The sequence below is a fragment of the Haematobia irritans genome, chromosome 5, assembly GCF_050003625.1.
Source record: "Haematobia irritans isolate KBUSLIRL chromosome 5, ASM5000362v1, whole genome shotgun sequence".
Lineage (NCBI taxonomy): Eukaryota > Metazoa > Arthropoda > Insecta > Diptera > Muscidae > Haematobia > Haematobia irritans.
Genome location: NC_134401.1, coordinates 118,964,707 through 118,980,289, shown reverse-complemented (window position 1 = coordinate 118,980,289; position 15,583 = coordinate 118,964,707). Strand labels below are relative to the sequence as shown.

The following is a 15,583-nucleotide window of genomic DNA, read 5'->3' as shown; positions in this document are numbered from 1 at the left end:
TGTCAAAATTTTATTTCTACAGAAAATTTTGTTAAAATTTTATTTCTATAGAAAATGTTGTCAGAATTTTATTTCTATAGAATATTTTTCAAAACTTTATTTTTATAGAAAAGTTTGTCAAAATTTTATTTCTATAGAAAATTTTGTCAAAATTTTATTTCTATAGAAAATGTTGTTAAGATTTTATTTCTAAAGAAAATTTTATCTAAATTTTTAAAGAAAATTTTGTCAAAATTTTATTTCTATAGAAAATTTTTTCAACATTTTATTTCTATAGAAAATTTTGTCAAAGTTTTATTTCTATAGAAAATTTTGTCAGAATTTTATTTCTATAGAATATTTTTTCAAAACTTTTTTTTATAGAAAATGTTGTCAAAATTTTATTTCTATAGAAAATTTTGTAAAAATTGTATTTCTATACAAAATGTTGTTAAGATTTTATTTCTATAGAAATTTTGCCAAAATTTTATTTCTATAGAAATTTTTGTCAAAATTTTATTTCTATAGAAAATTTTGTCAAAATTTTATTTCCATTCGTTTTGTTATTTCTATAGAAAAATTTGTCAAAATTTTATTTGTATAGAAAAATTTATCAAAATTTTATTTCTATAGAAAATGTTGTCTAAATTATATTTTCAAAGAAAATTTTGTGTAAATTTTCTTTCTATAGAAAATTTTGTCAAAATTTTATTTCTGTAGACAATTTTGAGTATTTAATTTTTATGAGTATTTAAAATCAGGTTATACATTGGTTTTTATAAAATTTTATTATACAATTTTTGAATCTCCCATATACATTTGGATTAAATTTTCACTTCAATAATTTTATATTAAATCTCTTTCAGTTACCACAATTACTTTCATCTGGCCATACGCAATTTGATGAATGTTCATCAAAATGCAAACCAGCGGGACATATAAAATCATATCGAATACCTGTCACACATCTATAGTATCTGGTACAATCAATGGGATGGACAAAGAAACCATCCCTTTCGCAGTCCAATGAAGATGGAGACTTTGTTGTTGTACTTGTTGAGTATGGCTTCAAAGTGGTAGTACTTGGTTGCGTTGATGAAGTTTGTCCACTCCTTATCAATTTTTTGTTAATGGCATTTAATAAAGGAAATTGCCCACCGCCACAATGTCCACGAAAATCATCAGTTTCAATAGACCAGATCATAGCTCCTCCAAGATTTTTTGTAATTAAAAAATCCAATTTCATATTTAGACTTTGAACATCATCATAGCCCACCCATTGATTGTCTTTGTACATATATGGGACACGGTGTGTTGTATCGAATACGGTGGTCCAGCTACCTTCATTGGAGCATATTTCATTGAAGCCTAAGAAGCCATTTTCTTGAGTGTATGGTCCTGCAGCTCCCAAGCCGGAAATAGCCGAACCAGGAGTTGTTTGCATTGTATCCCACAATTGGAAAGAACGTCCATAGAAAGCCAAACCCATTACGAGTTTCGATGCAGGAGCACCTAAAAAAAGAGAGAATTTATTATTTAGATGACAAAAAATAGCATAGTTTTGAGCGGATCGTATGGAAATTAAAATAAACAAATACATACTGCCCACCACCATGGATCAATAGCATAGTTTACTTTGAAACCCCTGGTCGTAGCGTATTACTTAAAAATATATAAAATTTCTGGATTTAATGAGACACTCCATGAAAAAGGTAGGTTCAACTTGTATTTAAAACATCTACATCCGATTCTTGATTTTTAAGATCCATTCTTGTTTGAATTTTTAAGAAATTTTAAGCATTGCGTCACACTGGGCAAATATTTCAAAAAAGGCTTCGCCACCACAGTCAAACATTTTAAGCTCATATAGGGTATCACGACAGGACAGTTTTCCAAAAGCGGTATTAATATTTTTCAAAAATTAACCAAGGAAAAAAAATTGACCCACATTTTGTTTAAATATTTACTTGGACAGAAAATACTCTAAGCGTACAAGCAAATCCGATGAAATAACGCCTTACACATAATTAGAAATCTAAATACTATAGATTTTACCCCAATGTCTTGTATGAGTTCGAGAAACAAAATCGGTAAATTTTACTTCTAGTTTCGGTCAATTTGGCTAATAAGTGCACCACTCGTGCCAAAAATAATCTACCGAAAGTTGAAGAAAGTCTTACCACAATCTACCAAATTAAAAACAAAAATCTTGTATTCTTATTTTGCAGTTTTCATAAAATTTTTGTGGTTATATGAAAAAATGTTCTTTCTTTTCTTTTTCGAATGAAGGAATGAATGATCCATTCTATTAGCGACAATTTTATGGGTGTATAAATATCCCTTGAATTGTAAATGTACCGAATTTTAAACGATTTTAATTTTTATTTCTCTAGATTTTTTTTTAATTTTATATCTGTAGAAAATTTGATCACAATTTTATTTTCATAGAAAATTTTGTCCAAATTTTATTTCTATAGGAAATGTTGTCAAAATTTTACTTCTATAGAAAATCCTGTCAAAATTTTATTTCTATAGAAAATTTTGTCAAAATTTTATTTCTATAGACAATTTTGTCAAAATTTTATTTCTGTGGAAAATTTTGTCAAAATTTTATTTCTATAGAAAACTTTCCAAAATTTTATTTCTATAGAAATTTTTTCCAATATTTTATTTCTATAGAAAATTTTCCCAAAATTTTATTTCTATAGAATATTTTGCCAAAATTTTATTTCTATAGAAAATTTGCCAAAATTTTATTTCTATAGAAATTTTTTCCAATATTTTATTTCTATAGAAAATTTTGCCAAAATTTTATTTCTATGGAAAATTTTGTCAAAATTTTATTTCTATAGAAAATTTGATCAAAATTTTATTTTCATAGAAAATTTAGTCAAAATTTTATTTTTATAGAAAATTTAGTCAACATTTTCTTCTATGGAAAATTTGGTCAACATTTTATTTCTATAGGAAATTTGGTAAACATTTCTTTCTATAGAAAATTTGGTCACAATTTTCTTTCCATAGAAACTTTGATCAAAATTTTATTTTTTTTTAATTTTGTCAAAATTTTATTTCTATAGATAATTTTGTCAAAATTTTATTATACCCACCACCATAGAATGGTGACGGGGGTATAATAAGTTTGTCATTCCGTTTGTAACACATCGAAATATGATTTCCGACTATATAAAGTATATATATATATTCTTGATCAGGGAGAAATTCTAAGACGATATAGCCATGTCCGTCTGTCTGTCTATCTGTCTGTCTGGCTGTCTGTTGGTTGTAATCACGCTACAGTCTTCAATAATAAAATAATCGTGCTGAAATTTCGCACAAAATCGTCTTTTGTCTGCAGGCAGGTCAAGTTCGAAGATGGGCTATATCGGTCCAAGTTTTGATATAGTCCCCATATAAACCTGCCTCCCGATTTGGGCTCTTGGGCTTATAAAAATCTTAGTTTCTATCCAATTTCCCTGAAATTGGAAATCTAGAGGTATTTTAGCACCATAAAGAGGTGTGCCAAAAATGGTGACTATCAGTTGATGTTTAGGTATATTCTTGGGCTTCTAAATCCGTAGTTAATTTGGTTGAAATTTGAAATCTAGAGTTATTTTAAGACCATAAAGAGGTGTGCTAAAAATGGTGAGTATCGGTCCAGGTTTTGGTATATCCCCCATATAGACCGATTTCCCGATTTTATTTCTTGGGCTTCTAGAATCCGTAGTTATTATCCAATTTGGTTGAAATTTGAAATCTAGAGGTATTTTAGGACCATAAAGAGGTGTGCTAAAAATGGTGAGTATCGGACCATGTTTTGTTATAGCCCCCATATAGACCGATCTCCAGTTTTTACTTCTTGGGCGTCTAAAATCTGTAGTTTTTATCCAATTTGCCTGAAATTAGAAATCAAGAGGTATTTTAAAATCCCTAAAGAGGTGTGCTGAAAATGATGAGTATCGGACCATGTTTTTGTATAGCCCCCATATAGACCGATCTCCAGATTTTATTCTTGGGCTTATAGAAACCGTAGTTTTTATCCAACTTGCCTCAAATTGGAAATCTAGCGGTATTTTAGGACCATAAAAAGGTATCAGCGTTGCCAATTTAGCTTTTTTCCAGCTAGATTTGGCTATTTTTGAAGACGTTTAGCGGGAAAAAAATGCATTTAGCTTTTAGCTTTTTTTCTGGCTTTTTTTCATGACCATTTTAGCTTTTTTTGGCTTTTTTTATTTTCGACATGTTTCTATTGAATAATGGATAAATCGGCGTTTTTATCTAAGCCTTGCTGCAAGCATAAGGGTTTCCACATACATATTTCAAAGCTCAGTTGAAAAATTAATAATGAGTCCAGCCATTATGCGGGCATTTTTGTAGCAAATACACCTTGTTGTAAAGTTTTTTCATTATATACATAAAAGTTATCGTAAACTTTAAATCTACTATTACCATACAAATTTGTTAGATAAACTGTCAGTAAATTATTGGGAATATTATCATTTGACTCGTTTATCCTTTTTATGTTATTATAATATTCTAAAGTTATTACGATATTACTAAATTAAAATAGTACACAGAAAAAAAAGTGTCTCGTAAAATTAAGAAGATTTTTACAATAATTTATTACAAGAATTTTCCAGAATTTTAGTTCATTTTTCGTATCTTGAACGAAAATTAACTACTCGAAAGGAAATTTTACAAATTCTAAGTAGCAATCGTTTAGTTCATGGCCTACAAAATACGATGGCAATTTCCTTAAAAAATTTCTTAACTGGTAGTTAAAAATTCGTTTGTCATGCTATAAAACTACTTGTGAAATGTAAAGTATTTTCTAAATAATAAGTGCAATTTACTATAAGATTTTTTTGTATGAGAAAATATTTTTTTACGAAAAATGAACTTGAAAGTGGATAGCAATTTCTTACTGACTATTCCTATAGTTAATAATTGTTGGTAAAAAATTACACAATGAAATATTTTTAGTTCACATGTAATTAAATTTATAGACATTTTCGTCAAAAATGGTAGATAACATTTCATGAAAATTTTGCAAATTTTAAGTTAAACGTTTCATCGCTCATAAACTGGTGTGCCTTTACGAATATTATTCTTAGAGTAAATTGTCAGCAGATGCGATGAACTAATGCATAGTACAGAGATCTTTATCGGAATAGTGGAATGTGATTAATGTAAAGATGATGTTACTTGAGTTTTGTTGTGTATACATGAGCGTGGGGTTGTTTTTATTTTTGTTCATTTAGTGGCTTGTGTGTGTGTGTTTGTTATTCGTTGATGGTTTTTGGCTGGATGAGGTGTTGTTTTCAATAAAGGCACATGTGTTTTTGTTGTTGTAGGAATGTTTTGGCTTTGCTTGGTTTTGTTTGGCATGCTTCAGTTGTATAGTTGGCGTTGGCGTGGGCTGTTGCATCTTTTAAGTAGGTATGCAACAAGGGAATATAAAGGCATGGAATATTTTGGATTTTTGAGTCATATATTGGTGTTTGTTTATTAAACCTTTTAAATGAAAGTTATTAATATTTTATCGGTAGTTTAGAAAAAAGTTATTAAGAATATTTAGTAAAATATGTTGAAATTGAAAGTGTATTGAAATTTTCATTATTCAATGTAAAAAATTAATATTCAATTCCAGATGAATTTGGAAAATTTTTGTTATATCCCAGCGTACAGTTTTGTCATAAATTGGTAAGTATTTTTTTAATATGGCTTTCTTTTGAAAAGAATATTTTTTATGTATATTATTATTTGTTAATTATTTTTGTTTTTGGAAACCAGTTTAATGTTTTTCTTTGTTGTAAAACGATATGTAATTTCAGAGCAACTCCAGACGGATTAAAACAAATTTAAAAAGGTAGAGAATTGGTAAGTTTTCTTTTAAAAATTGGCTTTCTTTCAACTAGAATATTTACGTTTTTATGACCTTTTTATCATCAAAATTACAGGTTTTTAATACCTTATTTTAGTATTTCTTTAATTATTTTTTTTGGAAACTAATGTAATATTTTTAATGTAAAAATAAATATTTAATTTCAGAATAACCCCTTAAAATTTGGACAAATTTTTAGTACTCCTTTGCCTGTAATTTAATAGTGAATTGGTAAGTTTTCTTTAACTTTCTTTTAACCCTGGACAGTCATCCTTATTTTTTGTACATTAACGTCATCCTTCGTCATTTTGACTACGGCTGATTTCAAGACGATATAATTTTCATCGTGAGCGAAAAAGTGAACCAAACTTGAATTTATTTTCTTATTCAATTTGGTTTTAAGTAGTATAAAACAAAAATTCATAAAACGGTCGAATTAGTATAACTTAAATTTACCATTTCCCAATAGACTAAAATGCATTTTAAATCGAAAATGAAATTACGTGTCTTCATTTTGATGACTGTCTAGGAATATCAAGAATATTTGGTTTTTTATGCATATTATTATTTTTTTCATTAGATTTTTTGAAAAGTTATTTAATAATTTTATTTAATATTTAATTTCAGAGTAACCCAAATAAATTTGGACAACTTTTTATATTTCCCCTCAGCGTACAATTTAATAGAGAATTGGTAAGTTTTATATTAAAACTTTCTTTCAACTAGAATATTCATTTTATTATATCCTTCACATCGATACAACACAGTTTTATGAGTTTATATATTCAATTGTTTCCGGTACAAATTTTATGAGATACGTTTTCCAAAGAAAAGTTGAATTCCTTACACCATTTGATAAAATGCCCCCAAATATGGTAAGTTACAAGCTAAAATGAAGAATTAAAAATTATATTTCATTACATGGTGTTAATTTTCATTATTGCTTCCATTTTTTCCAGCAAGATATGTGAAAAATTTACCTACGATGAATAAAAAACGGATAAGTCAAAATGTACAAACAGCGAGTTCAAATGAACTACTTTCTTGTTCCACGTGGTCATAATTTTTATTCACAAAAAACATTGTATTAAGAACTTTCATCATAAGTTTTTATAATAAAGTACTTTTGCTTAAAGATAGTTTAATTTTAATGTATGAAAATTCTCATAATAGTAAAACGGTTTGTTGTTCCTTTAATTATTTAATTTCACTATACTGTGGAATGATTGATTTAAAAATAGTCTAGTCGTCGACATTTTAAAGAGACTGTTAACCAATTTTTATTATCGGGTTTCCCACAAAATAAGCAAGTAAACCAAAATAATACTGACTTTTTAACTTGGTAGGTGTATATAAATCTTATGGTGTTGTAAAAATGAACTAAACTACAATGTTATAGATGAACTAAAATTTAAGAAAATTATAAACTAGACAAGTTGAAAAAAATCTTAAGGGCTAAATCATGGTCAATATTACTACAGTTTAGTTCATTTTGCAATGGAAAAGGGTTCACTGTTTTTTCAGTGTAGATGTGAATAGCTTTGTGCACTGAAAAAATATTGTCGTCTCCTTAAAATATGAACGCGAATTTTGGTTATAATAGCATTTGTGAATTTCTTTTATATAAACTGTTTTCCTTGTCCAAAAGACGATAAAGTCGTTTTGTCCTTATAATTGAGTGATTCAACTTAAAAATGGGTATGTTTTCATGAAAGAAGGAAGAATTAATGAAATAGTCTTTAAATGTGAGGAGTTTTTGCATCTTAACCACAAACCAAAATAGCGTTCAAAAATAGAAGATGTTTTTCAACACTTTATTTTAAAAACGTATATATACAATAATTTCTACTTGAAGTCGAGTCTGAATTTGGAAATTTAAGTTGGCGTTAGCACGTTTTTAAAGCACTTTGATAGCTCATGAAGAAAAGGAAAATGTTTTTACTGGGAAATGTAAACTATAGGTATTTTCTACAATTTAAATAAAAGTAATGTATTTCGAATTTTTCACAATTTCAAATCCAAACTAAAATTTTATTTAAAAAAATGACAAATCATTTTTTTACCAAATCTAAAGCATGCTTAGATCATTCAATATTTTAAAATAACAAGTAAATAAAATAGAGGTGTTGGGAAGGTAGCTCCCACAAAACGAAGGACTTCCAGTAAAAAATTTGTGATAGTAATCAAAATGTATCGAATACGCAAACAGAGCTAATATGCCTTAGATATTGTTACAGTCTCACAGAAGTGGAATTAAAATGACAATAATATGCATTGTAAGTGAAATAAAGCCTTTAAGTTTGTTAAATTTCAATCAAAAATGTGACTTTTGATACAAAAAAATTTAGCTTTTTTTCTAGCTATTTTTTAGCATTTTTTTGCTTTTTTAGCTATTTTTTTGGGCAAATCTAGCGGTTTTTGGTGAAACAATTCTGGCAACGCTGAAAGGTATGCCGAAAATGGTGAGTATATCCAATCCATGTTTTGATATAGCCATCAGATAGACCGATCTCCCGATATTACTTTTTGAGCTTCTAGAAACCGTAATTGTTGTCCACTTTGCCTGAAATCGAAAATCTGGAGGTTTTTAGGAATATAAATAGGTGCGCAAGAAATGATTTTATTTTTTAGGCTTCTAGAATCCGTAGTTTTTATCTAATTTGCCTGAAATGAAAAATCTAGAGGTATTTAGGACCTTAAATATGAGAGCCGAAAATGGCGTGTATTGGTCCATGTTTTGGTTTATCTCCCAAATAGACCGATCTCCCGATTTTACTTCTTGGGCTTTTAGAAACCATTTTAGGAGCATAAAGAGGTGTGCCGAAAATGGTGAATATCGGTCCATGTGCACTGATAATGAAAATTGCTTGAAACTGAATTATAGTTTCCAGATTTTACTTCTGGTAATCATTTAAATAATGGGGTTAAAAATCTACAGATGTTAGATTTTAAATCAAGGCGTTATTTCATCGTTTTCTTGCACACTTGCACACGATGTTTACGATTCCTCTAAAACTCAAACAAATATGGTTCTTATAAATCCAGAATCTGATCTAGTCTTCATAGGTAAAATCTTTAAATTTATCTTCGGGAAGTGTACTGGTTGAACTGATCTGCTTGTCATCAAATCCGCCTGAAATTTTCCCAGGAAACTATAATATTTGATTCATGGTGGTGGGTATTTAAGATTCGGCCCGGCCGAACTTACTACTTTATATACTTGTTTCTATAGATAATTTTTTCAAAATTTTATTTCTACAGAAAATTTTGTCAAAATTTTATTTCTATGGAAAATTTTGTCAAAATTTTATTTTCATAGAAAATTTAGTCAAATTTTATTTCTAAGAAAAATTGGTCAAATTTTTATTTCTATAGAAAATTTGGTCAACATTTTATTTCTATAGGGAATGTTGTCAAAATTTTACTTCTATAAAAAATTTTGTTAAAATTTTACTTCTATAGAAAAATTTGTCAACATTTTATTTCTATAGAAAATTTTGTCAACATTTTACTTCTATAGAAAATTTTGTCAACATTTTATTTCTATAGAAAATTTAGTCAAAATTTTATTTCTGTGGAAAATTTTGTCAAAATTTTATTTCTATAGAAAATTTTGTCAAAATTTTATTTCTATAGACAATTTTGTCAAAATTTTAATTCTCTGGAAAATTTTGTCAAAATTTTATTTCTATAGAAAATTTGGCAAAATTTTATTTCTATAGAAAATTTTGCCAAAATTTTTATTTCTATAGAAAATTTTGTCAAAATTTTATTTCCATAGAAAATTTTGTTAACAATTTTTTTCTATAGAAAATTTTGCCAAAATTTTATTTCTATAGAAAATTTTGCCAAAATTTTATTTCTATAGAAAATTTTTCCAAAATTTTATTTCTATGGAAATTTTTGCCAAAATTTTATTTCTATAGAAAAGTTTTTCAAAAATTTATTTCTATAGAAAATTTTGCAAAAATTTTATTTCTATAGAAAATTTTGCCAAAATTTTATTTCTATAGAAAATTTTGCCAAAATTTTATTTCTATAGAAAATTTTGTCAAAATTTTATTTCTATAAAAAATTTTGTCAAAATTTTATTTCTATAGACAATTTTGTCAAAATTTGATTTCTATAGAACATAAGCCAAATTTTCTACAAATAAATAAAATTTGGTCAAAATTAATTTTCTATAGAATATTTGACCAAAATTGTATATGTCTGTAGAAAATTTTCTCAAAATTTTATTTCTGTAGAAAAATTTCTCAAAAATTTGATTCTATAGAAAATGTTGAGTTGTATTTATTTCTGTTGAAAATTTTTTCAGAATTTTATTTATATAGAAAATTGAAGTACCGTTTAGTTACCATTTTTCGTAGAATTACACCAACTGTAGCAACAGTGCTTCTATTCCCTTAATTGCGGTCTCTAGATGCCCAAGAAATGAAAACCGTTGATCGGTCTATATAAGAGTCTTAGCAAAAAATGAAAAGAAACAAACCAAATGGAGCCACAGTGGTACAATGGTTAGCATGTCCGCCTTGCATACATAGGGTCGTGGGTTCAACCCCAGTTTCGGCTGAACACCAAAAAGTTTTTCCGCGATAGTTTTTCCCTCTTAGTAATGCTGGCGACTTTTCTAAGCGTTTCATATCTTCTCTAAGTGGTTTCACCGCAATGTGGAACGCTGTTCGGACTAGGTCCCTTGTCATTGAGCTAAACATGGACTGATATGAAGCAGGTTTATGGGGACTCTTAATATCTCTGGACCTGGATCGATATCGACTATTTTCGAACTTCAAAACAATAGCTCGATTATTCAATGCTGTAGCGTATTTAAAACCAACAGAGAAACGGACATTCGTAGCTTTTTGCATGAGCTTTGGCCTGACTGAAATCAGCTACATTTTTACTTGTCTTACTCTTCCATTACCACTTACCATTCATCAGCCAATAATTAATACAGTCTTCAACATTGTTGGGACTTTGTCCCCTGAGTGGAGCATTGAATCCCAAAATGCCTTGGGGTTGCAAATCATAGGTCATGACATTGATAAAATCCACATATTTTGAAATGTTCGGTATATCATAGGACATTGCGGCAGTTTCAGCGGAAGCTCCAACAGCAATACCCAATAACAAATTACGTGAAGCTAGGCTGGAACATAAGGAAAAATAAAATTTCTAAATTTAATAGAAAAAAAAAAACAACTAGGGAGTGTCTCAACTTACGCTTCTTTCAATTCTTTCAATAGAGTTACAAAATTTTCTTTATCCACAGCTAAACCTCCTCGCTTTGATGGATATTCCCAATCCAAATCTAGGCCATCGAAACCATGCTGCTTAATGAAGGCCAATGATGATTGTATGAAATTGCTTCGTTTTATAGGATCAGCCGCCATTTGGGAATATTTAACGGAACCCTCAAGCCAACCACCAATAACGGCTAATACTTTCAAATTTGGATTGGAAGTTTTCAAGGCTATCGTGCGTTTTATTAGACCTTAAAATGGTAATGGGAACCTTGATTAATTTGTCTTACTTTTGATTTAAATATAGAAATATATATAATTCGAATTATGTTTGTTTATTTATTTGTATGTATCGGGTAAGCTCGGAAATGGCTAAACCGGCTGTTTTACCGATTTTTATACCCTCCACCATAGGATGGGGGTATATTAACTTTGTCATTCCGTTTGTAACACAACGAAATATTGCTCTAAGACCCCATAAAGTATATATATTCTGGGTCGTGGTGAAATTCTGAGTCGATCTGAGCATGTCCGTCCGTCTGTTGAAATCACGCTAACTTCCGAACGAAACAAGCTATCGACTTGAAACTTGGCACAAGTAGTTGTTATTGATGTAGGTCGGATGGTATTGTAAATGGGCCATATCGTCCACTTTTACGTATAGCCCCCATATAAACGGACCCCCAAATTTGGCTTGCAGACCCTCTAAGAGAAGCAAATTTCATCCGATCCGGCTGGGATTTGGTACATGGTGTTAGTATATGGCCCTTAACAACCATGCAAAAATTGGTCCACATCGGTTCATAATTATATATAGCCCCCATATAAAACGAACATTTCATCCGATCCGGCTGAAACTTGGTACATGGTGTTAGTAGATGGTCTCTAACAACTATGCAAAAATTGGTCCACATCGGTCAATAATTATATATAGCACCCATATAAACCGATCCCCCGATTTGACTTGCGGAGCCTCTAAGAGAAGCAAATTGCATCCGTTCCGGCTGAAATTTGGTACATGGTGTTAGTATATGGTCTCTAATGACCATGCAAAAATTGGTCCACATCGGTCCATAATTATATATAGCCCCCATATAAACCGATCCCCAGATTTGGCTTGCGGAGCCTCTAAGAGAAGGAAATTTCATCCGATCCGGCTGAAATTTGGTACATGGTGTTAGTATATGGCCTCAAACACCCATGCAAAAATTGGTCGAAATCGGTCCATAATTATATATAGCCCCCATATAAACCGATCCCCAGATTTGACCTCCGGAGTTGAAATTTGGTACGTGATTGTAGTATATGGTATCCAACAACCATGCAGGAATTGGTTCATATCAGTCCATAATTATATATAGCCTCCATATAAACCGATCCCCAGATTTGACCTCCGGTGCCTTTTGGAGAAGCAAAATTCATCCGATCTGGTTGAAATTTGGTACGTGGTGGTAGTATATGATATTTAACAACCATGCCAAAAGTGGTCCATATCAGTCCATAATCATATATAGCCCCCATATAAACCGATCCCGAGATTTGGTTTTGGAGCCTCTTGCAGAAGCAAATTTCATCCGAGTCAGTTGAAATTTGGAACATTGTGCTAGTATATGGCCGTTAACAACCATGCCTAACTAGGTCCATATCGGTCTATAGTTATATATAGCCCTCAGATAAATCGATCCCCAATCACACAAAAATTGGTCCATATCAAGTTCATAATTGTATATAGCCCCCATATTTCAATTCTGGCTCCCTACGTACCGTGCAAAAGTCCATATCGATTCGTAATTATTTGTAGACTTATCTACACATACCTTTTTTGTCTATATACCACGTATGGACTAACTCACAATTTAGAAAACCACCATGGATCGCGTAGAAACTTTTCTGGAGGGTACATAAGATTCGGCCTGGCCGAACTTACGGCCATATATACTTGTTTGAAACTAAGTTCTGCGATATTTTCAGGGAAGGTTGGAAGTTGCGTGTCGGTAAAGATCCGCTGCTTTATTTTTGGATATTTTGTTGGGGAGGGGGACCACCCCTTTGCCCAACTTCTTTAAAGTACACAGAAAAAAACAAACCTTTTCCGAATTTAAGAACATTCTGGATAATTCATCTAACTTGGCTTTACAATCACCAAATGAAAATTCTAGAAAAAGGAAGAAATCTAAAACTAATAAAACTTGAAATTTATAGAGGACGTTGGGGAGGTCATGAAATTAATATGGGGTATCTGATTATTTGATATTTGGACGGCGATGGGGACCTCACCTTTTCCCCGATATTTTATAAATTTCGCTTAAGTTCCCTAATTTCCTCGAAGGCAAGGGGATGCCACCAGAATATGGGGTATCTGAGTATTTGAACGAGAATGGGCCTGGCCCTTTCCCCGACTTTTTGAAAATTTGGCTTAAGTTCTCTGATTTCCTTCAAAATTTTCCGCAAATCCAAGGGGTGGCCACTAGACAAAGATCCTCTACCTTATTTCTCGATATTTAGTTGGGAGCACCCCTGGCACGACATTTTGAACCTTGAAGAAAAGTTCAACGACATTGTCAACATTTTCACGGAAGGTTGGAGGCGGTCTCTAGAAAAAAATCCCGTACCGGTTTTTCATATTAGGCTAGAAATATATAGACACCACCATTTTTAGCCAATTTTTTTGTCCATATTTTGATATTGCGTCCATATAGACCGATCCCCCGATTTGATTGTTTAGTTTATGGAAGCCGCAATATTTATCCGATATTAAGTTCGTAAAGAGCTGTGGTACACTCAAAAAAAGTGAACCCTATATTTCACTAAAGCCGATTTAAGTCTATTTTAGTTCATGGAACTATTACGTTTTAAGAAAGTTTCCATGACTTTAATATTTTTTTGTACGTTAGTTAAATTAGCTAAAACAGAGGAAACAATTATACACAAACGAAGCATAAAGATTAACCAAATTCGTGTCTCCCCCAAAATATCGGGCCCATCATAAACTTCGTATAAAGACATTTTTGCAATTTTGAACTCCAATTTTTTCCTTCAAACTTCGAAATTTTCTTTAACAGCGAAAAAAATGAATTATGTGTAATAAATTTTCTTGAATTTGTCGAAAATTATTTACTTAGTTTTGTGAAATTGGCGTGATATCTGTGTTTTTAATACAGTTTAGTTAAAAATTTGTAAAATTAATCTAATTTTTTTTTAATTAACTAAATCTTCCTTTCCTGGTGGGTTCACTGTTTTTTTCAGTGTAATTTTTAAGACATTTTAGATCCAAAAGGAACTATGCCAAATGTAGTTTATATCGATCAATAGAGAAAGTTCTTTGATATCGGACATTATATTTGGACCGCCCTTTACTCAATTTCAATTTTCGATTTTCTAATTTGTATTTCAATTAATATTTAATTTTTTTGTTTAAAACTTACCCTCATTCAAATCAAGCCAAGAATCCAACATCCTAAATTCACCATTATAGTCATTGATACCAAAGAACGAGTAGCTCAAATGGGTACAAAGACTTGCATCAATGTTCTCAGGTTCAAATTTCCCATTACCCGGTCGATATTTGGCCCAAGTGCCAAAATAGCAATTTATGATTTTACCTGAGGATGATGAATGAATGAATTTTCTTAATAAAAAAAAACAAAAGTTTTTTGAAAATAAAAAACATACTATTTGCAACAGCCGTAATTGTTGGGCACAAAATCGTGGCTAAAATATATGCAAATTTTAACATTTTTAAAATTTTTTACTTCCTTTCCCTAATTCAAATGAGATTTAATTGACAATAAATTTGCATTTAGCAAGCATTTAAATACTTTGCCTATGCTTCTTTCTTGAAGGAGATTTAATAAAAAGATGTGATATGAAACACAATTTCTATTATTTTGGCCTATTGCGAATGCACGAGCCATTATTTTGTTGATTTAAAATTTCCGAGGAAACCTTGCTGGTCTATATACTTAATTCAAGCGAAATCTATGTTTTTGTTTATCAAAACGTTTTATCTAATAAATATATAATTAAAACAAATAAACAATTTGAAAAGTACACAATTTAATTCACAGCAAATGATATATTCACCCTAAAGCAAAACAAAAGTCAGGCAGAATGACACCACAAATACTCTACTCCCAACGTAGTCTTACGCTCATAGGTAAACAAGTATATACGGGCAAAAATTCGGCCTGATCGAATCTTATTACTAAAATTTTGCAAAATCTTCTATAAAAATAAAATGTTGCCAAAATTTTCTATAGAAATACAATTCTAACAAAATTTTCTATAGAAATAAAATTTTGCCTAAATTTTCTATAGAAATACAATTTTAACATAATTTTCTATAAAAACAAAATTTTAAAAAATATTCTATAGAAATAAAATTTTGACAAAATTTTGTAAAGAAATATAAAATATAATTTAGATAAAATTTTCTATTGAAATAAAAGTTTGCCAAAATTTTCTACAGAAATAAAAT

General features: G+C 30.0%; 1 protein-coding gene across 1 annotated transcript; it reads right to left on the bottom strand.

The window, feature by feature from the left end:
- Positions 1–748: 748 nt before the first annotated feature.
- LOC142240513 (acidic mammalian chitinase-like) lies at positions 749–14,966 on the bottom strand. The gene is made up of 5 exons (XM_075312209.1): positions 14,779–14,966; positions 14,532–14,708; positions 11,087–11,357; positions 10,795–11,012; positions 749–1,491 (listed from the first exon to the last, which is right to left on the bottom strand). Exons 1-5 carry the CDS (start codon positions 14,840–14,842, stop codon positions 842–844), a joined length of 1,380 nt encoding a protein of 459 aa, XP_075168324.1. The 5' UTR covers positions 14,843–14,966; the 3' UTR covers positions 749–841.
- Between the last annotated feature and the right edge of the window lie 617 nt (positions 14,967–15,583).

Coding starts and splice junctions, on each gene's coding strand:
- LOC142240513 (XM_075312209.1), bottom strand. CDS start 14,842: ATGTTAAAATTTGCATATATTTTAGCCACGATTTTGTGCCCAACAATT. Junction 11,358..14,531: donor TTGGCTTGATTTGAATGAGG/GTAAGTTTTAAA, acceptor TACCATTTTAAG/GTCTAATAAAACGCACGATA. Junction 11,013..11,086: donor TTGAAAGAATTGAAAGAAGC/GTAAGTTGAGAC, acceptor CTTATGTTCCAG/CCTAGCTTCACGTAATTTGT.